The following is a 27,849-nucleotide window of genomic DNA, read 5'->3' on the forward strand; positions in this document are numbered from 1 at the left end:
ATGGCCTCCTCCCTGCATCCTCCCCACGAGGTGTTAACAGATGAACTAGGGGGGAGGAACAGAATCTAACGCTGATTCTTGAGCCCAACAGCAGAAATACAGAATGATTACAACACGGACATGCAGCAGACTCGTTTGAACTGCTTTCTTTAGGCTGCCTGCCCTGGCTCTGAGACCCAACATGGATAAACCCAAGGAGATGCAAGCAGCACCAAGCACCGCTGGACAGCGACACAACAGGATGGGGCGGCCGACGTTCCCTCCCATTTGCTTACCTTGCTTCTGCAAATTCCAAACCGCTTCCATTTCTGCAGAGACAAAACAAGAAGGCCGTTATTGCACACATCCAGGCACCAGCAAAGCTCACCCCAAGCACTCAGCCCGGCAGCACCTCCCCACAAAGCCTGCAGGACTCAAAGGATCCAGCAGCAAAAGGCACGTCCGCAGCTATAACATGGTTCTACAGCATCACACAACCAATCTCAGCACGAACAATGCCACAAATCCCAACCCAACCCCAGAGTGAGCAGTCTGGTGCGGTGCTCTGGGATCTGTTGCTCTATGGCACACAAACCCAAAGCGGCCCCACAAAGTCCTTGTAGAAGGAGCGCGTGCCTTCGTTTACCTACAGAATAATGAGGAAGGGAAACGCTCCCCTCATTCACGTTAAGACACAACAGAAAGCTGTTCCGTTTAAATTAAGCCCCTACAAAATTGTCACAATGAGTCTTCAGAGACCTATTCAAAACAATGATAGTTAGCCGCTATCAGACTGCATTTATGAGCCAGAATATTTATGAAGGCACCAACTGCAGCCTGTGCTCAAGTCAAGGAGACGACACTGCAGAAGAGCATTTAGCAGGAGCATGAGCTGCAGGAAGGATCCCCAACGCCTCCCCCCCTCTGCCACACACTGATCAAATAATGCCCGGGGGTAAACGCACAGCAAGGCAGCAGGTGAGCTGACAGCACGGGGAGGGAAGAAAAAGCCCAAGGCCTGGGGTGTGGGCTCCCCAGCTGTAAGACAAACCAGCTCTAAGATCACCTCCAGCTGAACCCATTCACCATGACGGCAGGTGTGTCGTGCCCCAATCATCACCAGTTCTTCAGCTCTCCCCAGAGGCAGAGCTCACCCAAATTCTGGCTCCCCTGCATTGGGACAGCAGGAAGCATAAAACTCAGAGCCCACTGCTGCATCTTAATGCCAGAGCTGCTCTCTTTTGGTCCATCAGCAACCACAAGAATTAACTGCTTACTTAATACACAGCGAGGTGCTACCAGACCCTGAACAACCGCCTCAATGCATCAGAATTCTGTAGTCTAGGTGGAAGCAAACAAACCCTTTTCAGGATTCAGGCTTCCTTTGAAGGAGGTGGGAGCATCATGCACATCCCAGGGACTGGATGGCAGCAGCTGGAGATGCTCAGCTTGATCCATTCCTAAACCACAACATCTGGCTGGCAAAGTGGCACACTCCCTTCCTGGCAAGTTGCAGCTTGGAGGACACACTGGCCTCAACCTCTTGCCCAACCTGGCAGCACAGCCAGCTCTACTGGGAGCCAGCGTGGAACAAGGTGACCTCCAACAGGGCAGGCAGCCCAGCAGCACCCACCTGCACCTGCAGGTACCGGAGCCACCTCTCTCTGGCACCGTCCCTTGAACAAAGGGGCTGCAGAGGGCTTTGATGTCAGGAGCACTGCAGCAAGATTCCATCAGGCCAATAAACTTTATAGCTGGATTGGTACATAACCTTGGAGGGGAAAGAAGCCTGTGCGATAACTTGCTCCGACAGGCACTTGGATATACAATTTCCTCACCAGGGAGAATGCTGCTGCAAACAAAAGTCCCCACGCTGTGCTATGGTGGCAGCTCTTTGCTGTCACAAACCTCGCACACAGACTGACAACTTTACCCAAATTGAACAGCTTAAAAATAACCAAGAGGGCTCAACCTCGCCTGGATTCCCGCTATCTGCGAGGTGCAGCCTCTAACTTTGGGGATTCCCAGGAAACAAAGCAAAGATTCAACACTTGGATGCCAAAGAGCCTCACGGTGACAGCGCCGGGCGGCAGTTCTGCCAACTGGAAAAAGCAGAGCCTCAAAGAATCACATCAGCTTCTGCCCCGCAGCACATCAGCGACCAACTGAGCCCTCACCCCTTCCCACTGAGGGAAGGCTCGTCCCCCCCACCCCCCGATGCAGAGGATGGGAATTGCTGAACTCACAGCGCTGCTGCTGCTTCTTCTGACCCAGTTCCCCATTCCACTGCACGTCACTCTGCGCTGCCCCACGCTCCTCGCTCTATTTTGCACGCCGCTCCCCTGCTTCTTCATGCGAGCAGGAACAAAGCAGGGCAGGCAAGAAACACGGGGTGAGGCTGGAGGAAAACAGCTGCAGTTTCCTCACTCCTCCACTTAAACCGCTTTTGCTGCTGTGCAGCTGGAGCAGAGCTTGCCCGTCCTCTGTGGGCAGCCTTCTCAGGCAGGAGAGGAACAAACCACCTGTTTGCATCAGGTTCAGCCCCAAAACGAGGATCTGAGCAACGCCACACTGGGACAAAGCTTCAGTTCTATCCTGGGGGGGAAACAGAGCTCACAAACGACAGCATCGCTCCCACTGGTCCTTGTGGGCTCCCACCAGCCCTGCCTCCAGCCAGACCGCAGCTCCAGCAGCACGGAACTAACTCACATCCACCTCGCTACGTTGGGCACGGCACCAGTGAGCAGCACGTGAGGGCAGAGCCCTGAAGGGTTGTGTGCTCCAGGCGGGCAGATCGAATGGCCATGGGAAAAGGGAAACGCAGAGCAGGAGTGTAAAGGAAGCACCACAAAAAGCATCCAAGAGCAGAACGAGCGTGTACCAGCAGCTGTGCCTGCGGGTCTGCAGTGCCCTGTGGGAGGCAGCCTCCCCATAGCTGATGTACAAGCCGAGATGCGGATCCACACGAGCTGACCGCAGGTACCAGGCAGGCTGCACTGCTGCAGCTGCTCACACCCCGAGTCCCACCCTGTCACCACGGGCAGCCCACGCTCCCATGGAGCTCAGGGCAGCTGCTCTCTTTGCTCACCCCGTCCCTCCCCACACATCCATAACCCTGCAGGAAGGGCAGATCTGGAGATCAAACCACTGAGACTTTGCTCGAAACCAAACAGATCGATCTGGAGAGGGAGGAGTTGGCCCTTCTCTTGGAATCCAAAGCAAACAAAGTGAGGACAGATACCCACAGCCCGGAGCAGGGAGGAGGGCACTGCAGCTTGTGCAAGCACAGGGACTTAAGGGGAACTCAGGAAAGCAGCCCCAAATGAATGGGAAACAGTATGGGAATGAAGTGCCTGCAAGCTGTGCCTCAGCAGGTGTGGGCCAAATCTCTGGTACGCTGTGACTGCCAGGTACCCACACAGCTCTGCTCCCAGGGCTGCGGCCACAGAGGCACAATGGGGATCTCCCTTAAGCACAGGGCAGGGGAAGCTGCTGATCCTCCCAGAAACCAAACTCAGTCCTCAGCAAACACCGAAATGCAGGACTGGCATCATTGCAGGTGCACTCAAACCTCCATCGCCCCGTGCTCTATAGGCCAGCAGCTCCTGGGCACCAAGAAGGAGAAAGATGAGCACAGACTGCCAGAGCAGCCCCGTGCTAATGATACAACGCTGCCAGCAACACCCAGAGCAGAGGAAAAGGAAAGAGCAGAGAGCAGTGTTTTAAGGGGTGATTTAAGTGTCCACTCCTGCCAGTGCATGTAATTAACCTCTGTGCTCAGAAGGAATAAGCAGAGCCAGGCTTTGAAGCTAACACCTCCTTTAGAGGACATGGGAAGGGAGTGTTCTTTATTTTCCTGTTGTGACTATTGTTTCACTGGGGTCTTTCACGCAGTGAGAGAGAAGGGGAGAAGGAGGGCTGCTTCTGCACAGGAAAATGCAGGCAGAGCAATGAGAGACAAACCAGAGCGCTGATACAGCAGCAAACTTCATAAGAGAACTGAGCAGGGAACCTTGGCTCTCTAACACCAAGCCAGGACCAGCAGCTGTGAGACCCCCGGCCTATGGGGCTGAGACCAGAAAGGAAAGGAAAACCACCCTGCAGGTTTTGCTCTGCCCTGTTTGCTGTATCCGTGCTGTACTTCAGACACCGCAGTCTGAAAGGACTACAAAGGGGCTCCATGAAAGCAATAACATCATCTGAAAGATGCACCCTACAAAGAGAGGGAGGAAATCCCATCTGCAGAGCTGAGAGGTGGAGATCTGCCGCGCTATTGCCACAAATACTTGTAGAAGGATGGGGAAAAGGTGGGCTACAAAAGGTAAATGAGTTAAAGCAAGAAATAAATCACACCGTGAGAAGGGAGAGACGCACAGGAGGAATTTTCCTCCCTTTAAAGCCACGATCTCACAGCACCAACTGCCCTGCAGCATTGCATTGCAGAGCCCACACATCCAGCTCCTCCCGGAGCTCAGGGAGACCTGGTTGATCCATAGGGACTAAAAGGAAGCACAGGCCAGCAGCTGACCACCAACACAACCCACTCTGCCCATTGCAAAGGAGAAACAAGCAGCTCCTAGCAGAAACAAAACAGCTTTTCAAGTCACTTTCCCAAGCCGTGGCTGCCGTTCGGTCCAGGCAACCAAAAACAACGAGAAGCGCTGCAAGAGAGACATCACGTTATTACACTGATAGAGGGGAAAAAGCACAAGGAGAGAACAGAGCATGCCCTTAGGTAGCGAGCGAAGCCATTACCTTTAGTGTGATATTTAACAGCAGCACTCAGGTCAAAAGAACCCCAGCTATCTTTCCTTTCTAGGCCTCTCTGGTACCCCTGTTCTTTGGCGGAGCTTAACAAATTGTTCGTGGGAGAGGCCAGAGGGTTCTCTACTTCATAGTCTTTTGAAAGAAACACTAAAGCACCTTGGCTGCCGGCGTCTGCCTTTTGCAGCTCGCCGGCGTGATGCGACTCCAGGGCTGCACCGCCGCCCTCCCCAGCAGTCCCAGGCTTTGGGGCAGCGCTGAGAGCTGGGGATGGGTTAGTCCGTTTGTCCAGCTCGTACGCCTTGGGGAACACGGGCTGCTCGGCTCCCGAGGGGATGATTTCAGCACACTGCGAAACCAAGGCGGCAGGATATTCCCCCTGAAACGTCACTTCCATCGACGGGCTGTCGGCGGATTTCCCCACCGCGCTCTCGGGGCCGGCGCTGGGCTCGTTGATGAAGGACAAACCCCATTGGTTCTGGAAGATATCTCCCAGGTTCTGCTGATTCGTCTGCGACGGGAAATCGACTTGAGCCGTACCCAGCAGCACGGTTTGCATATTGGAAGGGTAGATAAAAAGGTTGGATTTCTTCTGCTCCACAGCCGCCGGGGCTGCGCCGACATCAGGGGGCAGCGCATCGGTGGGGGCAGGAGGGACAGCAGCAGCAGCAGCGGAGGCGAGCAGGGGCTGAGCGCCCGCAGGGTACACAGTGCCATCCGTCCCGGCCAGGATGGGCCCGTTGGAAAAGCTGGCAGAAGTGACGGACTTCATAGCAGACATGGGGACCTGGGACAGCCGGCTGGACGGGGCGGGCTGAGCTTCCCCGGCAGATGACGAAGACGATGATGACGAAGACGCAGATGGGGGCTGAGCTGCTTTGTTGAGGTTCTCCTTAACTTTGCTTGCATAACTTATTTTGGGAACGATTTTAGCGCTGCTATTGTCCACTGGAAAAACCGGGGGCGGTTTAAATAAGGTCCACGAGTCCTCCTTGGACGCGGCCGACGAAGAGTGCTTCCCTTTGGGCCGCTCATCAAACTTCTTGCCGCTAATCCCAGGTTTGGCATCCGAGTTTTTCCTCTGCACGTCTCCAATCCCCGGCTTCCCCCGGCCCGCCCCGCCGCCTCCCGCCTCGTATTTCCAAACAGGCTTCGTATTTTCAATTCGGTTCCCCTTTTGCTCGCTATAATCGGCCTTGAAACTCTCCAGTTCCTGTTTGAGGGCCGGCGTGCCGACCTCCTGTTGCATTACTTTGTCCTGCGTGAGGTTCAAGCTCTCGCAGCCCTTGGCGCTGTTGCGCCGGCCTTTCCTTTTCTTCGGGGTGGTGTAGCCACTCTCAGAGCCGCTCCCGTCGTTGTCGGCCCCCCCTTTGCCCACGAAGCCATTGGTGATGTAGGCGGCACCGCCGCTCACCACGCCGTTGGGGACGGACACCCCGTCCTGCTTGTCCGCAGGCTGAGCTTCCCTCACTTTGCTGTCGTAGGGCTTCTCATTCTTTTTGTCCATGCTATTTTTCTGCACGAAGTTCTTGGGTTTGATGGCGGCTTTCCCCAGAGAGCTGCCCTTCACAGACGGCTTCGGGGTCACGTTGCTGTCTGCGGGCTGCTGGCTGCCATTGGGCACCCTGGACGTGGGGCTGGTGGTCTCCTCCGAGCACAGAGCCTTCAGTGACACCTCTCTGTCCCCTGCGTTACCGTTCAGCTCTCCATAGCCTGGAAGAAACCAAGGAGAGACAAAAGAGCAAAGATGAGAACGTGCAGCGTTAAAACTTCTGACTGCAAAGAGCTGCAGCGTTTGCTCAAGGTGTTTTGAAATGGGGAAACATCAGCTCCCCCATAAAACCACCATGGGAGCACAGAAGGGCCTGGGTTGCAAAGGCCCACAATGATCATCTGGCTCCAACCCCCTGCTGTGTGCAGGTCACCAACCAGCAGCCCAGGCTGCCCAGAGCCACATCCAGCCTGGCCTTGAATGCCTGCAGGGATGGGGCATCCACAGCCTCCTTGGGCAACCTGTTCCAGTGCATCACCACCCTGTGTGTGAAAAACCTCCTGCTCAGATCCAACCCAAACCTCCCCTGTCTGAGTTTCAAACCATCCCCCTTGTCCTATCGCTGCCCAATCCGCACCATCTCCATCCAACACAGCTGGGAGCCCCACAGGGAGAGCTGAGCAGCACTGACTGATCCACACACAGCCCAGGGACAGCAGCGCGTTGTTGGACACCAGGAGCCAAACAAAGCAGGAGGACACAGGGATGCGAGGGGAGGAAAACAGCCCTGCAAAGCCGCTCGCAATCCGGAGAGCGATTTCATCAGCGACCATTTCCAGGTCACACGGAGGAAATTCCCAGGATGCTTCCAGAGGGGCTGCTCCTCTCAGCACCGAGCTGCCGGGATCCTGCCCCTGCAGCAGCAGGTCGGGCACCTCCAGCACCGGGAACAGCAGCGCTCCAGGGTAACACGTGCCGGCCCAGGAGCAGCGTGGGCTGAGCTCCGGTTCGGGAACCAACGCTTTGGTCACCGCCAATGCGGCCGGATGGAGCAGCCCTTATCTGCGCATCCCGGAGCCTCAGCTGCGCGGCAGATGTCAGAGCTCGAGGTCTGAGGATACAGGACGCGGCGCGGCCCGCATCGCTGGGGGGGCTCGTTAAGGGCCGCGCTGCACGTGGTTGTGTCCATCCACGGACGGACGCGCAGCGCCGGGACAAGGCCGGGTGTGGGGCAGCGCCCGCCGGCTCCGCCATAGCCCCACGCCGAGACGCGGCCACGAGCCCGAGAGCGCGGCGAGGCCGTCCCGGCGTGTGGGCACTTGGAGCTCCAGGTCCCGAGGCCGGAATTTCTCTCCCCAAATCAACAACCGGGTCGGGGGGGGCGGCGAGAAAGAGGCGTGAAAACGGCCGGGTGCGGGGTGCGGGATCCGGGGGGGGCGGCCACGTCCAGGCCCCGCGAACAGCCCCGCGCAGCGCAGGCCCGGCCCGGCCTCCCCCCCCCCCGTAGCGGCTCTCACCGCCCCACGCGGGTAACGCCGCTCGTTCCCTCACGCCGGGCGGGTTCCGGCCGCTCCCCCCGCCCCCCCCCTTCCTCTCCCCCCGCCCCGGTCCCGGCGCCCCCCACCCCCCCATCCCGCCCCGCAGCCCGCACCGCTCCGCAGCCCCACGTGCCCCGCGCCGCCCGCAGCCGCGCCGGCTCCAACATGGCGGACAGGAAGCGGCCCCAGCGCGGCGGAGAAGCTTCCAGCCGGGCCGGGGGAGGCGGCGGAGGAGGAGGAGGAGGATGAGGACGAGGAAGGACCCGCCGAGCGCCGCCCGCCGCCCCCCGCCCCGCACCTGTTCTCCGCTTGGGCCCCTCCGGGTGGCGGAGCGTCGCTTTGGGCTGGGCCCGGCCGTCGGGCGGCGGCAGGAAGGAGCTCTGCGGGTAGTAGCAGAAGTGTCGGTGGTGCGGGTGGTGGTGGTGGTGGTGGTGCGCGTGGTGGTGGTGGTGCGGGTGGTGCGGGGGCTGCTCCTCCATTGGGGGAGGGGAAGGGGGGGAAGAGGCTGAGCCGGGCCGGGCTGGGCGCTTCTCTCGCTGCTGGGCCGCGCGGCGGAGCGGGACGCGGCTCCGGGTGGCGCGGGGGAGGCGGTGGGGGGAGGGATGCGAGGAGCCGAGCTGCAATCAGAGCCCGGCACCGCCCCGCGCCCCGCCCCGCATCGCACCGAGCGGCGGAACGGGAAGCGGAGAGCGGGGAGAGGGGTGGCACTGCGGGCAGCGGCTATGGGGGGTTATGGGGGGCTATGGGGGAGCGGAGCTGCCGGTGGGGGATTCCCCAATACGTGCGGGGGGTTTGGGGTGAGCGGGGGGGGAGCTCGGAAGAAGGAGCGGGGCGGGGCGGGGGAAGGCGGCGTGGAGCGGGTCCGAGTGTGCGCCTCCCCACGGCTCCCATCGCGCCATCGCGGCGTGTCCCCACTCGGAACGGACCCCCGAGGAGCGGCGAGCCCAGCGCCCGGCTCCGCGCCGCACCGCGCCGCCTTCTTTGCCTTCCCTTTGCAGCGCCGTGATGTCCGCGGTCAGCTGAGCACACGGGGGGACGGTCCCGGCTGGGTGAACGGGTGACCCTCCGCGGCCCTACGGCACCACGCGGACCCCACGTTCCTGACGGACCCAACGGGGCGGTGGGATTCGGGGTGAGGAAGCGGAGCCTCCATTAGCAGGGCAGGGGAGTCCCCAGAGGGACCCAAAAGCGAGCCCACGTGTTGGCTGGGTCGGATGGAGAGCCCCGTGCAGGCAGCGCTCAGTGCTGTTCTTACCTCCTGCAGCAAACGGGAGCCAAGAACAGCAAGAAAACGGTGATAGAATTGAAGCCCATCATAACATCCACCCAGAGAGCACAACACCTTCACCACCACTTCCTACCTTCTCAGGGCTCCCACGGAACAACCCCATATAAATAGTATTTCAATAAAGCTCGGCTCCGTCCTGCATCACACAGAGCCCCCCCACACCTCAGTGCAGCACAAGGGTTGTCCCCCTGCCTGACCCTGCACATAGAAGGCAAAAGTTCCTACTGTGCTGACCTCACAGCGCTTAGGAAACGGCTCCCGAAGCGAGGAGATGCTTTAATCATGGCTCACATTTTATTGGTGGCTTGGAAGTGGTTTATTCTGAATGTGAGGGACTGGTTTGGAGGCAGCAGCTTCAAAGGACTCTGAAGAAAGCAAGTAATTATGGACAAATCATCTCCGCACACAGAGACAGCAGAAATCTAAATGCAAAGCTCGGAGGGCTGTCCGGACATGAAGGGACTGTTTCTCCCCTTAGAAGCACCGTGTGTGCCTCACATGGACCATCCAGGGCAGGTGAAACCAGATGAAAACACACATAAAGGCTTATCCCAGGGATCTGTAGGAATCATTTCTAAGAGCAGTTCCCTCTCAAAGGCCTTTTTACGACACCACGTTGAATTTGCATTGCATGTTCAGGGCGAGCTGAAATGAGAACGTTCATCCACAGAAAGGGAAAGATCTCCTCATCCAGGGGAAGAGAAGGACTTCTTGTGTCCACCTCCGTCCCACACGTCAGCAGCACACAGCCGCAATGCAGCAGGTGATATGGGGTGATATTGGGGGTGATATGGGGTGATATTGGGGTGACACCAGGGTGAGCACTTTGGAGCAATGATGCTTTTTAGGATGAACGCAGGTCCCACAAGGAAGCAGCACAAACCCACTTTAGGAGCTCCTTTAGGAGCCGGCCGGACCCGGATTGCTGCTGGCCGCAGACTTTGACCTCTGGAAGACAAATGGGAAAAGCTCAGTCCACAAATCCCAAGGACTTTTCATCTGGTTATACAACGCAGCACTCACAGGGCTGCTGCTCGTTTGCTTGCCGTTCTCATTGCACTGGGATACCAAGCACTTGTTTGGCAGCGGGGACTTCATAAAGAGAAACACACGTCGGGTCTGCATGCATCCAGCGTGTAGAAACTGAAATAGTTGTGCTTGGATTCACGGTCCTCAACCTAAACATGCCCAGCCCTGGCAGAACCCAAAGCTGGCAGGTGATTGTTGGGGTTGTTCTGTTCATGATGCGGCCCAGAACAACCACGGTTGACTACAAGAGTGACTACAAGAGGAGGGGATGGGAGCAGCCCTTTTCAGGACTGAAGAGTGGGAGGAAGTGAATCAGGAAGTCTGCAGTGAAGGCGCTGCAGGAGGCACGGCACTAAGAACTTCTGATCGCCTTATTGGGACACAAAGGGTGGGCAAATAGCAAATGAAACGATAGGCAGCCACCTCGTGGTGCCCTGCATGAAGCACTGAGTTCACGGACATGCGGAGCAAGGCGTTGTTAGCAATCTCAAAGGGTGGGCACCATTCAGCTGAAAGCAAATATGACTATCTATGAGCTGAGCTTTTAGAAGGCTGATTGCCCATTACTCATCATGTCTAGTCTACATCTTGGGGCTGAGGGGAGAGGTGAGGTGCCCAATGCCTGGGGAGCTCCTACCCATCATAACGCCATCTACTGAGAGCAGCTACGAGCTGACAGGCAGCCATGGCTGTGCCTGGGCAAGGAGGGGATCAAAGGGGCAGAGAAGAGCCCTGACTTGCAGACCAAGCCCTGATCACTGCACAGCAGCTTCACTGCTGCCTTCTTGCATCCCCAACTTGCTGGATCCATGCTCCAGTTTGCAAGAGGTACTTTGATATTGTGTGACACAAGGCACGGTGAGAAGCTCGCTCTGACCTCATCTTTTGCCCTACTTCCTTATCTTGGAATCTGGTGCACAGTGCCACGCTTGTTCTCCCACATAGTTTCCTTCGCTGCCCTTCTCCTCGTGAGGACGGGATTGCAGAGCAAGCCTTGGTGGGGCAGTTACTCCACAGGGCTCCCCAGGTGGGGCTGCAGTTCAGCTGCCTCCTTTAAAGGCAAACGACACCGGCAGGGATCACACACCTGGAGCTGAACCCTGGATACCAGACCCCCAGCTCAGCTGGGAAGCAGCCCAGGGCTTCATGCAGCCAGTGCAGTCAGTCGGCAGCACTCTGCATTGCACTGCTCAGACTGCAGCGGAGCTCCCGTCTGCCCCAGGAAAGGCTGTGAGCAATCCCTGCCTGCTGCTCTGATTCACTGAGGAACCGACACACCAAAATTCACTCCAGATATATATATATATATAAATGCTAAGCTTGGCTTGGCTGATAATGTATCTAATGGCTGGGAAGATCGGCGGAATAGAAGGGAGATGAGAGAGAACAGCCCTACATTGCTATGGAAACCAGCAGTTTCACAATAAATACCTTTGCAGAACTGAGGTTGCAGATCTAAAATAATCCGTGGCGTTTCTGACGTTTCCTCCCTTTGCCACCAGCCCCTTCCAGGCTGAGCAGCCCGCAGTGACACAGGATATCCCACGGCTCAAGTTCCTTATTCCACTTCAGGGCCCTGAATAGAAACCTCAGCCTTTGGGCTGTACCTGTATTTTTGGGGCTTGCAAGACCAGTGGGGTCGGTGCAGAACGAGTCCACGAGCACCTGAAGGGGAAGGTGTTATTTTTATCCCAGTACACTGGGATATATTCCTCGGCGACCCGAGCCAACGCAGTATAGAAAGCAAACCTTCTCTGATTCCCTTACTCCCTAGGAAGCTCCTTACCCTACAAATGACCCCAGCGCCATTCCCGCTCAGCCTTTTGCTCCCCATTAGCCCCATTTCAGCTGCTGATATCCCTGGTGGTGTTGGGGCGAAGGGACACCCCAGCCCACACACACCTCCTGCACCGCCTCACTGCTGCTGCTGCTGCAAACCAGTCTGTGCTCCGGCAGTGCTGACTCACGGTGCTGAGCCTATGGGAAATATTTGCTTAAAGAAGCAAAGCCCGGCAGGTTTCCTGCCCCTCCTTATCTGCGAGCCCCTCACACGGCGGGCTGGAAGGGGGCCCTGCTTCCTGAGAGGGGGCACGGAGCGGGTGCTTGTTTCCTATTGATAGCCCAGGTTCCTCTCTGCTCCCTGGGACAGAAGCCCCCGGTGCTCACCGCCACAGCTCTGCAACTGCACAGAGATGAACGGCTTCGGGGTGGGCTGCCCTGATAAAGCATCGCCCACCTCAGTGCGTTTCCTGCCCCATCGTGTGCCACAGAACACAGCCTTCCCCACAACCTTCCCCTTCGCTCTGACTGCTGCCTTCAGCACAGCTGAGTCAGTGCAGACAGCAGCAATCAGTGTTTGCTTTGGGAGGGTTTGCCACGCACTGAGACGCAGGCAAACAGCGCTGGGATGGTTTGCTTTGGGCACGTCAGTGCAGGCGAGGAGGGACCCGAACCCACACTGAGCTACTGGGGCAGCAGCGTGGGGAGAGCTGCGCTATCAGAGCGGAGCTCGTGGTGCTTTCTGCCTGTGTTTGCATGCTGCTGTGCCAGAGCTCAGCGCTGCATTCGACCCACACGCCAAGATAAGTGCCCACCACATCCACAGCTCGCCTTCCCGCTGGGAAACGGCCTCGTGTTGGCAGCAGGCTGAGCATTCAGGGAAACAACCGCATCTGATGCCCACACTGTTCACGTGGCAAATGACTTCAGAAACCCTCAGCAGCAAGGAGCCTTTATGACGGGTGGGACGGGAGAGTTGCTGAGCTGCCTCCTCCTCCCAGGACCTACGCAACTCATTTGCAAAGAAGCAAGAGGGTGACGAGCTCCATTTACAAGCTGGGCAGGGCGGCCCAGGGAGCAGCTGTGGCAGGGCAGGCTGCGGGCAGAGCTGGATTGCAGTGCTCAGAATGACTGTGCTAAAGGTCTGGGTAATGACCCGGCAGCAGCTCCCACAACCATCCGGCACCAACCGACAAGGCAAGCTGGCTCCCCACCGCTCTCTCTTATCTACCCAGGCAGGTGAATAGAAATCTTTACAGTGCAGCACAATGCTGGAAGAGCAAGTCGGGCTGAAGGCCTATAAACACCCCCTGGGCTCGTTTCTATCAGCTGGAACCTGATGTGGAAACGTTCCTTGAGTTCATGCCCTTGGATTAGACTAAAAAAGGCAAAGTCCTGCTGCACCTCGAGGACACCTAGTGCTGGAGAGGGAGAACAGAGGGCAACTGCACAGCAGGAAAAGCGTGCTGATGAACACAGGTGCTGGGTCAGCAAGGCTGAAGCCAACATAGGTAGGTATCTGTGAGGCACAAACCAAAAGATCACAGGCAATACCTCAGCTCTTAACCCCCCAATTCAAACTGGTTTTGATATAAAACGCCGCTTACCAAAGCGGTGTCCCCTAGCAGGCTCATCACACTGGGATTTCTTGCACCTCTTATCCCTATCAGAGACTGCAGATGGGCAGAGGGAACAGATCCAGCTGTCATTTGGCCACTGTGTGCCCCGGCGCGTGGCTTTCACCCTCTTGTGCCTCTCTCCCCCTATCACAAATGTACTTTATAATGCAGGGAGGGCAAAGAGCTCCCATAAAACGGAGACAGCTGACATCAGCAGCAGGCTGCTCCTTGCAAACAGCAGCTGTTAGGTGATGGCTGCACGGAGACTGAGGAGGGAGCGAGGTCATCCCAGGACAGGTGAACTAAGAAGTGAAGGAACTGTTAGGTCATGCCCCATACATAGCAAGCAGCTTATCATCACGGGGAAGCAGTCTTTGTTTTTCAATGAATCACTTTGAGGACGCCGGCTTCCATCTTGTGCTTCCTTTTCATCAGCGCTCCGTTTTAAGAAGCTCTAAACCTCAAAAGCTGGTGCAGAGGTAGGGACAAAGCTAGAGAGAACTGCAGAAAACTGCAGCCAAACCACCACGTCTCACAGGGCATGAATTGAGGCCACAGCCCAAAACAACGCTGCAAACAAAGCCAGCACAGCACAGCCTCCCGCTCCCCCTGCCAGCATCGACTGTACCTGTATTGCATGGATGAGCTCTGTGCTGCACAGCCTGGGAGAACCCATCTGAGCTGTGATGTGCTGCACCAGCCTACCAAGCAAAGCATTCGCACATCAGCAGAAGCCACGTTACCCCCCAGAGGCACGGGGATGCGTTCAGTACCCAGAAGGATGGAGAATGCAAAGCACAGCACTGCAGATTGCAGCCACAGACAGCAGCCCTGCCGTGTGCTTTGCTGCTGCTTCTGGCTAGCTGCTGGATGACAGGGGCTCTCTGAACATCCCTCACCCTGCCCATGCTGAACACTAATGGGACTGCTCTGCTGACATGCAAACACACCCCCAAGTCTGGAGGGGCCCCCAGCACCATTGGGCTGCACTGCCACAAGGGTTCTGCTGGCATCCCCATCAGGAACATCTGCCTGTGCCACAGAATGTTCTGTTCTATTGGCAGCTTACTTTCTCTCCGTTGAGTTGAGAGGACAGAACTCTGGTGCTATTCCCCTGCTCATGGTGCTTCCTCAAAGCAAACCTGTGGATCTCTGCCCTCCACCCACAACGTCATTACAGCGACGTCGGCTCAGCGTGAAGATCAGATCATAAATGCAGAACAGCTGCTTAAGCAGAACGTAGGAAAGAAGCAGGGATGTTGCTGGGCAGAGAAAAGCACCGCTACAGCTCACGGATAGCCTCCTTTCTCCAAAGGCACATGCGTACTGTATCTCTCAGTCACATTTCTCTCCAGCTTCCTGGTAGCAGCATCAGCGTGTTCTGTCACCTCTGACTGCTGCAGGACTCTGTCCCCGTCTGACAGCAATGACCTGGCCTCAGGTCTTCACCATTTTGTCACCTCCTCCCTCCCTTTCAGCCCCATTAAATCGCTGGGCATGAAAGCTGCAGCACAAAGGAAATCCTTGCCAGCACCTCCTGCTGCAGCGCAGCTCCCTGGGCAGCACAGGCGGCTGCAGGCAAGGCAAACCTCTCCTAACCTACATTCGGTTCCCGTAGTTGCAAATCAGGCACTGCCAAACCTGGCTGAGGCTCCTCTCCACAGCCAGACCAACATGTACAACAGATTAATCCCCTGGGGACGGAGGGAGCAGCTTTTCCCCTTGTTTACCCAGCTCTACCTGCACTGAACGGCAGCAGGAGTGCTCTCCCGTATCAGCAGCACCACCTTTAAGAAAGGAGCTGACCTGCGAGCTATTTTTAGTGGCGTTGTGAAGTTGTGAAGCTATTTTGGTCCCATCTCTGCACGGTGAGCTGCAGGACGCTGACAGGCTCTGTGTTTGCCTGGGGCAGCGGGGCTTTAAGCTGTGAATGGGAATGGCATGTGACTTTGCACTAAGGCCTCTCTGCCCTTTCTGTGCCATAAGAATCTTTACACCGAGGTTTTTCTTTCGAATCATTTTAGCAATAAGCAGCACAACCTCCCGAGCTCCGCAGGGATCCCTGTAGAGCCCTTGTGTTGTTGTCCTCCAGCCTGCGCTGCTTCCAAGTCTGCAGAAGGTGCTATTTATACTGTGGGAGCCCTCACTCCCATTTGCCTTACTCACCAGGAGGCTAAAGGTGCAATTAGGAGCCCACAAAGATTTTATCCATCTTTTGCAACAGACCTGTGCAGGAGATCAATACACATTAGGCCGGCACCTGCTGAGAGATCAGCACATGTGATTCTGCAGAGGCAGAAGGGAAAGCTGAGAGGAACCACAAGCACAACAACGTGCAGTTCTGGATGCAGATTAGTGCCTGGGGGACGTCCAGGGCATCAGGCAGAAGGTTCCTGGTCTAGACAGTTGTTTTCTCTGCAGAGCCGAAGGGTTGCTGCCAAGTTTGCTGGGGCTGTAGCAGGTGCAAAGCCCAGGCAGAGCAGAAGCCAAAGCAACTGGATTGAACAGAATTAAACCCAGATACAAAAGGAAGCTTGAAGAATAGGAAAGATGAGGTTAACAGAAAGAAAAAAAATGGGATCTGGGATGTTCAGACAGGGATGGATGAGTCAGACACATCGAGGAGGAGCAAGTGAGTAAACATACATGTGAGTTTTTAAACAGCTGTCAGTCGTCCCTCCCTAGAAAACTCCTCTCAGGACTGCTGCTGTAGGCACGTGCCTTCCCAGCTCAAACAGACCCTTTAACATCACTATCCTGCCCGGCACAAGCTTCCCACGCAGTGAGAGGAACCAGGACGTCCTCAGCTCAAATCCCACCTCATGTCTTCTTTTGCCCTCCCTGACTTTCTTCTAGAGGCTCCACAAGCCTCCTCCCACCAAAACACACACCCTGCTCCTAAGGTGCGCTGCTCCTTCCCCCTGTGGATGCAACAGGCACCTGCCTCTGAGTCAGCACAGCCCACATCTCTCCTCCATCATGGGACCCCCCACCCTTGGACTGTCCCAAACGCTTCCCAACAAACACTTGATTGATTTCACTGGCGACTCTGCCTTGCAGGACGAGCTGCTTTAGCTCATCTGGTCTTAGACCAACAGTAATGGTTCGTGTATGTTACAGCCTCCTGCAAGCAGCTGACCATTAACTAACAGAATCTCATGCAACATACATTAGAAGTAGTTCAGTAAGAAATCAACTTGTGTTTTTTTTGTGAATACATAGAATGGCCCAGACAGAATAATGGCATTTAATATATTGTTATTTGGTCCGGACAGAGCAGAACTGCTGCAGACTCAGATGTGTCCAGCAACTGCACATCAAGACACGCTGGATCCAAAAGCTCAGTGTTCTGCCTTTAGTTCATTCATCTGAACACAATTCATCTGCCCACCCCGTACGGCACCACCAGTGTCATCGCATTAAAATGAAGCCTTCCTATTGCCATCTCCATCCTGCAGTATGGGAGATGCATTTGAAGTATCCCTTCACCCGTCCTGCTCTCTGGTATGGAAGCGGCAGACACACAGCAACAAACCACGGGCCACTCACCGCACAGACACAGGCTGAGGTCGTGCACCCGCGGTGCCATCCAGGCATGGCACACAATGCGCTCCTGCCGATAAGTGCAATTGTTCGGGTCTCCTCTAGGGAGTGCAGTCGTAAAGGGAGAAGAGGGAACTGCAGCACAAAAGCCAGCTGATAATGTGTGACTCAGGAGATTCGCACCGTCACAAATGGTGTCTGCCCATTTCATGTCGAAAACGGAGAGCAGGTGAGGGCTGAGCTGGAGGTAAGAGCAGGATGCCGCCGGAACCCTAGGGAAGCTTTCATATGGGAAAGAAGAGGCTTCCAAGATGCTAAAGAAAATTACTCAGGATGTAAATCAAGGAATGAAACTTCAAATATTGACAAAAAGCCAAACAGTTAAACCATCACACCCGCAGGTGGCTGCAGCACAGACAGCGCTGCCATGGGCCCTCCATCTCTTGGCCTTCACACCCATCAGATCACCCGGTGAAGGCAAGCTCAGTCTCAAAACATCATTCAGACCTTGGCCTCCATGCAAAGAGCTGCAGAGACTCATTTCCAGGACTAGCTGTGCTTTGCCTGTATTGCACATCGTGGTTCTAGAAAACAGGCAGAGACACAAGCTTATGGCATGCTGCAATCACACAGCAGCCAGGCAGTCAGCTGCAGGACCTGCTTGATCCTGGTGGCAGGGAATCCTGGAGCAAGAGACACAAAACGCTGCTTGGTTCCTCCTTGCAAATCCCACGTGTGCCTCAACTCAGACCACCTACATCTTCCTTAAAGAAGCACCAAAACACGAAACAAATCCTCTTGGAACAGAATATTCACCAAGAGGATCCACATTCCTGGGCACAAGAAAGACATGTAAGGAATGCAGAAACAATACTACCATCCACCTGAGGCAAAGGACAAGAGAGCAGACTTGCTAGGTAACAGAGCTGGTCTGCAGCAGCTCTGCATAACCACGTTCAGTCAATGCCAGCTCTGTCCTTGTCCGAGGAACTGTGTAACAGCCCGTAGCAGGAGGCAAAGACACGGAGCACAAGCTTTGTGTTCAGCCAGCAAGCACCAGCTGAAGAGAACCATCTGATGCCTAAACTGCTGCCTCCCACTTTCTGTCTCACCATCACACTACTTAGCTTAGCTACACATGTAAAGTACCACAAGGTAATTCGCTCATCCATTCCTTTTATTATAGATCCTCTTGCGTGCCGGCAGCCCTGTCGTTCCTATGTCAGTACATCACGTCAATAGAAGCTGTGATAAATAAAAAGGAGCCATCAGCTCTTCCTTGCCCTTGCAAATAAAGGAGCATCTCCTCCCTATCTACCTTTATATTTTACCTGTCAGCAACGACGTCTACCACGATCTTGAAAAGCTACAGGTGCTTTTTAATAGAGGCAAGGGAAAGGCAGCCTCAGCATTTAAAGATCTCCAGAAACATGCAAAGATTTCTATGGTAATTTCTGGTGAGGGCAGATGTGATTTCTCCAGAGAACACTCACGCTGTGTGTATGACCGCGGTCTCTCCACCTATTTAGGATCCCCACTCTGGATTACAAGCTACCTTCACACCGGAGACATTGAAGCTTCCAATGAGGTCACACAGCCGCTGACAGGCGCTGATGGGTGAGTCATGCTGCAGTAGCCAGAGATACAAGCAACAGATTTGTTCATCTGCATGCAGCCGAACCCTTCTCCTGGTCTAACATATTACTCAAGGGTGAAACACGGTGTCTCAGAGATTGGGGACTGCAGAACTGCTGAGGGACAGGGCCATGTTTGCACAACAACTGTACAGATTATGAGGAGAATCAGTTCCAGGGAGTACGTTTACAGCATCACAGAATGTGCCGTTTTACTTGTAAAATGCAAGACCAAGATCCACCGGGTCAATGGGGAAACCATTCACTGCAGCTCACTGGCAGAGCAGGCGTGCTAATTGGGAAAGTAAGAGTCCTAGGAAACATGCTCAATGGTTTAAACCATCACCTCCAGCAAGTGGCTCTTCTGGGGGATGCTGCCCCAAAAGGGTCAGCAGGCACAGAACAAACTCTGCTGTGGAGCAGGACTGGACCAGACACCAGCAACATGTCAAAGAGCCACAGCAAAATTCAACAGGGCTTTTTGTGTAAGCTTTGTAAGTGTGGACACTAACGTATGAGAGAAGAAAAAATATAGTGCTGTAGCCTCAATGCTACGACGTTGTATTAAACTTCCTAAGCAGAGAAATAATTGCTTAATACGTCTATCTACTATCTTCTATCTACTAATACTACTATCCAGTAGACAAGGTGAGGCCAACTGACACAAGGTGGCTTCTTCCAGAGAAAGAAAACCAACTGAAGACTGCAGGATTATAATGAGTTTCTTCCAAGTTTAATCACCTTTCACCCCTCTGTGCCACAGGCCTCTCCTTATCCATCCATCCAAAGAACAGAACCAAGACAAGAACCTCTCCCTGTGCTGCTTCCTTCCATCAGTTGTTTCTCAATGAGCTGGTACTCTGGAAGTGCATCCTAGCATTAGTGTATCACAGCAGGGCAGTTACTGACAGCCACCCAAACAGCACGCAGGTGTTGGATACAGAGAAGCACGAGGACATCAGAGCTGGAGGTGCTGCTCAGATGAAGATGTAGGGCCTCACCCAGTACCTGGTGGAAGGACACAGACACTGCCAGCACCACTCGGACATCAGCTGCCTATGGGAAAAGAATGCATGCATTGAACTCCAGGCAGTTCTCAGAGTATCTCACAAGTTCATTTGGCACATATGTCATAAGTTTGTTGTCAGTTTCTTGCAGAGAAGGGTAAAAATCCCTAAGTTACACTATTTATGAAAGAAATCAGAGGAAAGTAACACACGTCTGGCAAAAAGAATCTTGCCAACCTCTAAAACTGCTCCCAAAGAAACGCATTGCAGACATCCTCCCGTCCGGCCTTCTCCAGCAGCAGACATGCCTACCTAGAGTCCCTCGGGAACCCAACACAGATGCAAGTGGCAACTGGCACTTCTATGTCATTGCCCAACGTGCCAGCTGCTGAGGAAGGAAGAGCTGTTGAGTCACAGGACAAGCCACTCTTCCACTTCTGTCTGGTTGCCCAGAGGGCAGAGTGGGACAGTCAGAAGGCTGAGATTCTGCTCGTGCCTCTGACTCTGCTTCCCCACATGACCTTGGTGACCGCTTCCCCCTCTTGTGACCCTTTCCCTCTTGACGGACTCTCTTGAATCGTGGGACAACCACCAGCAGACAGCAAAGGACGACCTTCTTTCTCCAATAAAAGGTAAGAGCATGGCGAAGTATTATTGTTTTCTTATAATACGAACGTGGTTATGTAATAGTGGTGCTATTGCTTCAGTTCTGTCATTATGGCAAACTGTCAGGACACTGCCTGACACGCACCGAGCGATACAGGTTGTTATGAGCTGCTTTTGCAAGGCTATCTCAGCTATTTCCACCAGCCTTTCTCTAGAACATGTTTTTCCTGTATAACCTTGTAACCCACGATAATGGTCTAAGCTACTACTGGAACGACGGCAGGTTTGATGAGCAAATAAAACAGTTCCTCTCTTGTGCATTTCACAACTGTTTGTGCGCTAAAAGACACAACTGCTCCTCTTCACAAGCAGAGGACAAGCTGAAAGTTGGTTTCTAAATCAGTAATGGAACCATAAGAGTTTCATGAAGTGATTTTATATATATATATATTTGGGTAAATTACATTCTGCTTATCCGATGGCAGAGATCCTAGAATAGAAGCAGAGACAACTGTGATTCATAACTGCAATTATAATTAATAGCCAAATTTCATTGGTTCGGGTTCCCTGATTTATCCTGAAATTTACATCTGCTCCCTTAAGAAAGGTCAGAGCAGAGCAGCGTGGGGACTGCAGGCTAAGGGAGGTACGGCTGTGATTGCAGCAGCTGAGACTGCCCTAATCACACTCTTATCTCTCTTATCTACTGCCAGTATTTATTTCGCAGTGATTGCTGAGCCAGGCCCCAGCACTCCGAGTTAGTTCTGAGCAGCTCCTTCGTGCTGTAAGGAGTTTATACTGCAAGAGGCGTTGCTGTTCTGCTGAGACAGACAGGCAAGCTTCTCAGCACTTAAAGTCATGTAAAGAAATAAACTACGGCACTCCGAAAGAAGGAGGGGTGTTAACCTCAATGCACCGGCCAAATTCCCAGCTTGAGTAATTACAATGAGCCTCGGATAAATTCTTGCCACAGCTTCCGTTGGACACGCTATTGTTCGCTACTTCCTCTCCTCCAATATCACACAGTGCTGATGCACACTCTTTACAGGTCCTGTCTGCACTGGAATGCTGTCCGGGTCTACCCCCAGACCAGGTCTGCAGCAGCACACTGCAGCAATGCACTGAAACCAGTTCTGCCTGTCAGCTGAACCGCCGTGCCATTCGTAACTTCTATTTACTGATGTCCCAGCACCTCCTTCAGATGGTGCTACCCATGCATAACGCTACCTGATGGATACAGTGGTGCAGATCCAAGGTGCAGGCATACAGAAACTGGTTTAGTTCCTCAAAAGAAAAGTTAAGCTTGCACCAGTAAGTGTGCCAAGGCAATAGAACATCCCAGATGCCCACTGTCGTTGTCTGACAAGGCAGTAAGAGCCTGACGGGTGGAAGCCCTGTTAATCATACCTAGTCCAGCTGGTAACAACAAACACTGCCATTTTTATAGGCCTGCTCCTTAACCGTGTCAGGAGACTTTCTCTATCCCGGTGGGACACAGACGATACTGTTTACTTTTGAAGCAGTCACTGGACGCTTATCAAACCCATATCTATTGCATTTAAATAAACGACTTGACAGCTAATAGTGGTTAATACTCACATCTTTTTCCAGCAGCTCCCACTACACTCCAAGGCTTTTTACCTAGAGATATCATTATCTTTTTTACGTGCGTAATAAAGGGAGCTGAGACCCAAACTCTCTGCTAGGGTAGCCCTGTGTACATCACTAACCCAAGCTTTCACCCTCATAACTCATGAGCTTTAAAGGCACCGTGGCTGCAGGAAGGGGTACATCTCCAAACCCCCAGCAGTTCTCAAAGGACAGAAACTCCAGTTTCAGGCAGTGGACAGCTTTATTTTGGTGCCATTCCCCAAAATGCCTTTTAACTTGTCAAACGATACGCTACAAATATCTTTGGCAGATGAATAAAACCAAGTTTCCCGTCGTAGCTGCCAGCTTCAAGGCTGAGATAATCAGATCAATCTCGAGTTTGCCTTCCCCAATACTTACAACAACATATGTTTGAAGCGATCCACATTTGTCTTGCTTTTCCTAGTGGGATTTGAGAAGGCAAAGTATCAGACCTTGGTGTGACACGTTTGGATAACACAAGACGTGGCCCACAGCTGTTACCGTCACCCTCTGGTTCTCAGCATTCCTCAGGTATCCCCAACCCCAGGTTAAATAATCCCCTGCTTGGTTAGAGGTAAAAGTGAAGGTTGGATACATGGTCTGCAGTGCCATCTCCAACTGGTAAATAGAGCCTGCTGAAGGAACTAAATACCTCCATAGGACAACAGGAGGGAAGTTTGTTTTGCTCCATCACAGCAGCATCAGTAATACCGGCCTTACAGAACTGCATGATTTCATTCCAGGGATGCCTCAAATGCGTGTGGGGTACCTGAGAACACTTAACTTGGCACATAACCCTGAAGCTGTGTGTCTTATGCCATTGTTTCTATCAGCTCATTGTCAGGATGTCAGTAAAAACTGTTCTTCTGACGATTCCTTGCCCCTATACTTCTGAAAGGGAAAGCAGCTATAAACACAAGGGAGACTGACCTCAGCGATTTCCTCTGTTCAGGCAGGAGCACAATGCACTTAAACACCAATCCGAGCCTCCTCGCTGTGTTTAGAATTCCTCCAGCTGTAATCTATAGTGAAAACAAATAAACGTATACACGACTACAAGACGCGATAACGAATCCGTGCACGAAGCCAGCTGCTATCTCTAGCTCATAGACAGACACCCAAAGCACGCCCGAGGTTCCACAACCAAGTTCAGAACCCAGCACTGAAGGGGCAGCTCGGGGGACTGTCGACCTGCTGCGTGTGGCTTTGCCCCCCTCCCTGTCCATAGAGCAGCCGTGGTCAGGCGCAGGGCAGGCAGCTCAGCCTGCATCGACTCACAGGGTTGGCCAACAACGTTGGTTGCACAACGGCCAAGGCGAGCTGACAGCTCCCACCACTTCCTGGGGCTGCGGCTGCCAACAGGGCGACACCGAGCAGCCGACGGCCCCGACCCACCGCGCCAAACCTCGCTCTTTATCTCCCCACCTGCGCCCAGGCCCCACACTGCAGGGCCCAGCTCAACACTTCCAACCCCACTGCCCCCATCCAGCCGGGACCCATCCCGCCCCCCGCGATCCCTCCCCTCAGCACGACGGACCCGAGCCCTCGGTGCAGCCCCCATCCATCCCATCCCACCCCATCCCATCCACCCCATCCCATCCATCCCACCCCATCCCATCCCACCCCACCCCACAGCTCCGTGTCCCCTCACGCCGTCCCCCCTCACCCCTCGGCTCCATCCCGGCCCCGCCCCGCTCCCGTTCCCCTCCCGCCGCTCCTCCCGTCTTCTCGCCCCTCCCGGGGAGGGAGGAGGGCGGCGAAGTCTCGCGAGAGGGGCGGGCGGGGGCCGCTGGCTGCGGGCAGCGCGGAGCGGAGCGGCGGCGGAGCAGCCCGGGCGGCGCTGAGGGGAGGAGGAGGCGGCGGGCAGCGGCCATCCCGGCGCGGCCGAGGGACCTCCGCTCCGCCGCGGCTCGGAGCGCGGCCGGCTCCGCCCGCCCTCCCACACCGCGGCGCGCGGCCTGGCGGCGGGGCCCGGCAGCGGGAGGCGGCGGCGGTGCCGGAGGCGGCTCGGCCTGCCCTGCCATCTTAGGAGCCGTGCCACAACGCCTTTGTGCCCGCCGCGCCCGGGCACCCGGGGGGGGCCGGGCCCGACGCCCCTCCGGGGGCGCCTCCCCCCGCGGGGCCGCCGCCCCTTTGCCCCGCTCCTCCTCCTCCTCCTCTCCTCCTCCTCCTCCTCCGCGGGGGGCCGAGCGGCGCTCCCAGCCCGGCTGCGGCGGAGGGTAAGGCGGGCAGCGGCGCGGGGGGCTCGGCCGGGGCGGCGGGAGAGCCCCGGGGAGGGGCGGGAGGAGGAAGGGAGGAGGATGGGGATGGTGGGAGCGGGGGGGGCCGGTGCCTCCCTCCCCCGCCGCGCTCTGCGGCACTGCCGCAGGACTCCGCGCCGCTCCCGGCCCCGAGCGGCGGAGGGCGGCGGGGGAGGAGGAGAAATGGCGCTGCCGGGTGTTCCCCGCTGACAGCGGGCCGAGCGCCGGGCCCGGGGGGGGGGGCTCCGCTCCGCTTGGAGGGGCGATGCGGTGCGGCTGGGCCCCCGCTGCGGCCTGTCCCCACCCCCGCCTTCCCGCAGATAAGGTGCTGGATCGCTGCTGTTATTTTTTTTTCATGACTTCAGGGGGGTAAATACCATTTTGTGCGGCGCTGCGGTGGGATTTGGAGCAAAGTGACCTATTTTAAAGACCTTTTTTTTTTTTTTTTTTCTTTTTTTTTTCTCCCTCGCCCCCCCCCCCCCCCCCCCCCTCCTCCGATCGGCCGATCCCGTTAGCCAAATAGCGTTCCCCGACCATTTTAATATGTCAGATGAAAGCATCTCGTCCGAGGCTCGGCCCTCTGCACCCCCCCAGCTTGGGGAGAGGGATCGCTGGGAGCATCTCCGGGCCCTTCGGGTTCACCTTTGTCACCGGCAGAGCAGAGATACGGAGCGATGCAGGAGAACCATTGTGCTGGGCGCGGTGCGAGGAAAGCCGCGGTAAAATGGTTGTTGTCAACGGCGGGGCTGGGGGGGGGGCGAAATATGACAGAACGGCGTCGGCCTGCAGGACTTGCCTTCGTTTCTGTCGGTGCTGGTTGTGCTGCTGCATTTCGGCAGGCGCTGTGGCAGTGCTGGTAACCAGTTGAACGCATCGCGTCCTTCACCTCCGCCTGGTGAGCTTTGAGGGCCCCGCGTGCCAAGGGCAGATGAATAAGATGTTACCTGAAGGTTCGGCTGCTATCGATTCCTTACCGTTAAGGCTATTTATAGAGCGTGGGACGTGGCTCTTGTTTTGTGTGTTTGGATAAAGGTTATCGGTTCGAAGTGCTTTGGGTGAAACGTTCCCAAAATACCAGCCCTGGCGTTAGGTGTGATGCTGTATGGCACCGCTCACATCTCCTCAGAAATACCCTTGGTGGTGGCACAGCGTGATGCTGAAAATACCTTGGAAAACAGGGCTGTGTTTTGACACAGGTGAAGGTTTGTTTTCATGTTCCGCGATTACAAAATAACAACTTTTGTTACGGGAAGGAGGGTTTGGAGATACATGTTTCTTGAGGCTGCTCAGAGCTCACGTGTTGGGTTCCGTTGCCCCTTCCTGGAGGAGTGGGTCAGTTTTTGCTGCTGGCATCCCAAGGCAAACCTCATCAGCCCGGGTTGGGCCTTCCCATTGGATTCCCCACTGCACCCGCCTACTTCTGATGGTTCCTTTGCTGTTTGTAGGCCCCTCTTCCCTTTGTCTGTTGATTCAGATGCATTGATGAACTTGAACCTCAGTGTATCCCTTGAATTTGAGGGGGGTTTTTTTGTCCTGTGTTAAGGATGTGCTGCTAAAGAGAAAGTGATTCTGGTAGAACAGCTTAAATTGCATTTAATCTCATTGGAAAAACCACTGAGAGTAAAAGATCTTTGGATAGTTTGATTATTATTACTGCTGTTATTATGATTTTGCCTTTAACTGGGCTGATGTGAAATGCTGCATGCAGGGGACCAGACGTTGGAGTTAAAATTATATACAGAGGTGACTTAGGCCTCAGGTTGGACTATTGGAAAAAGTTATTTATCATGTCCTCCCATTAGATTCTGCTGTAGGCGAGGTTGGAGAACGTGAAATGTTTACTTCCATGTAAATAACGTTTCCATTTGTGCAGCTTTCATCTTTGCCTTACCCGATGTAATTGATCAGGTCGTGTCGCTGGGGTAACGTTCTTGATGTGTTGTAAGGCAGCCCCGCTTTGTGTGCTTGGTGGGACAAGTCAGAAGAGGAGCAGATATCACAGCAATAATGACATCTTCAGATGTATCCTACTGGTGGATTTCCTGTAACCAGGATGTGTTGTAGAGAACAATAGACGTGGCAAAGAGTTCAGAGTCCTTTTAAAGATGTTGGAGTAGCTGACTGCAATGGGGCTCCACCTGGGCATGACCTGTATGCTTCCATCAGGTGCTTCAGATACATCACCTCCAGTTCCCTTGTCTAGCAAAGGCATGCTGCTGCACTCGCTCTTCTGCAAGGCTGTACCTCTCTTCTTGCTTTGTAGAGGCTACAGAATAGTTGCAAAATATTCCTCATGTGGTTTATTTAACAGAATATTTTGTCCTATAAAATGCTCAGGGTTGGCCTGGGACTCCATGAACCAGGAAGTGGTAAAGAAGCCGTGGTAAATATCACTCCTCCTATTCCATTCTCAATATGCACTAGAGAACTCCTCTAGGATGTGATCTTAGTAATTATCCAAGTGTTTTCTGGTCGTATTGAGATCGCATTGACAACAAACAGAATGTGTGGAAGTGTGCACCAGGAGCCCTGAGGATCCCTGGGCTGTTGGTGCTGCCAGCAGTGATATGGGCTCTTGCCCTCTGAATTGCAGTGGTTATGGGTGGCCATCAGCTCTCTCCTGTTCAAGCATGCTGTGGGCTTGGAGGGCTTTTTGTTGTTTTCTGCACTCAAACATGGTCAGAGGGAAAAGCTTCACTTCAGCTCTGGACTAGAGGCACACCTACATTGCATGGTTCTCCTGTGCCCTGCAGCAGGGCTTGGTTCTGGATGACTTTGGTGTCCTCCCTTGTCTAACCTTTGTAGCAGGATGGGAGGTGACTTTATGCCTTCTGAGGTGGTTGGCTGTCCTGCCTACTATAACTTGTGATCACGACCTCTGCCTTCCACCAATGGCTCTGCTCAGTGCAGAACAGATCTCCATCTGTGCAGTCCTGTGCTCTTCAATGGGCTCCCGAGGCCCCAGAGATCCATTCTGTTGCATGGCCTGTCCTCCACCCGCTGTTCCATGTGTGTCACTGCAGTGACTGCTCTTTGACCCCACACTGAGCCCCTTCAGCCTCAGCAGCAGAAAGCAGACCCTAGGAAACATGCAGTGGTGTGGTGCCATTTTGGTGAGCTGCAGCAGGTTGGTGTGCTGCTGGGTGAGTGCTGGAGAACCCCAGTTTGTGCAGCCATGGAGCCATGGTTTGACCAGAGAAATGCTTAGAGATAGATGGCTGTTGGTGGCACAGAATACATGGCAGCTAGGTTTGGGGATTCTTTGTTCTCATTGTTCCCTAATGGGCTGAGGAGATGCTCATCATCCATTGATTTCTGCATTGAGAAGAGGCTAGAAAAAATTCAGTGGATAGAGGGTCAGAAAACCACTAATCCCCTCATGTGAAGTTCCAGAGGGAGCTCAGCTGTGCGGAGCTGCAGCACCAAGAGTGAAAGCAGAACTTAAAATGTAGGAACGCGAAATGAGAGGTGAAGTGCAAAGTGTCTGAGGGGAAAAGGAGTGCACAGAGCAGGAGGAAAGGAGCAGCTTAAAGCACCATTGGCTTTTAAGCACTGTATTCCTTCGTCCTTATCCGAGTGCTCATTTGCAGTATAAAACATGGGGGAAGAAATACTTTCTGAAGGTCCTTTGAATGGGTGCTCCAAACATGGAGCATCTCAAAGCATTTTTTTCAACAAATATTTGGTGATCGCTGCAAT

General features: G+C 54.6%; 2 protein-coding genes across 4 annotated transcripts in view; one reads left to right on the forward strand and one right to left on the reverse strand.

Annotated features, from left to right (window-relative positions):
- The window catches only part of NUFIP2 (nuclear FMR1 interacting protein 2), a 31,528-nt gene extending 7,852 nt beyond the window's left edge, over positions 1–23,676 (reverse strand). The window contains exons 1-4 of one of the 2 annotated variants that reach the window (XM_072353715.1): positions 23,577–23,676; positions 22,841–22,932; positions 4,735–6,456; positions 276–308 (exon numbers count right to left, since the gene is read on the reverse strand). In XM_072353715.1, the coding sequence (XP_072209816.1) occupies positions 276–308; positions 4,735–6,250 (1,549 nt within the window). In that variant the 5' untranslated portion in view covers positions 6,251–6,456; positions 22,841–22,932; positions 23,577–23,676. Of the gene's footprint in view, positions 1–275; positions 309–4,734; positions 6,457–8,071; positions 8,385–22,840; positions 22,933–23,576 lie in introns of those variants that run through there. The other variant, XM_072353714.1, reaches the window with a different exon arrangement.
- A 315-nt stretch (positions 23,677–23,991) lies between these two features.
- TAOK1 (TAO kinase 1) overlaps positions 23,992–27,849 on the forward strand; it is a 58,357-nt gene continuing 54,499 nt past the window's right edge. The window contains exon 1 of one of the 2 annotated variants that reach the window (XM_072353707.1): positions 23,992–24,129. The gene's annotated coding sequence lies outside the window, so the exon portion shown is untranslated. Of the gene's footprint in view, positions 24,130–24,455; positions 24,476–27,849 lie in introns of those variants that run through there. The other variant, XM_072353710.1, reaches the window with a different exon arrangement.

Source organism: Excalfactoria chinensis, chromosome 19 (assembly GCF_039878825.1).
Source record: "Excalfactoria chinensis isolate bCotChi1 chromosome 19, bCotChi1.hap2, whole genome shotgun sequence".
NCBI classification, from domain to species: Eukaryota; Metazoa; Chordata; class Aves; order Galliformes; family Phasianidae; genus Excalfactoria; species Excalfactoria chinensis.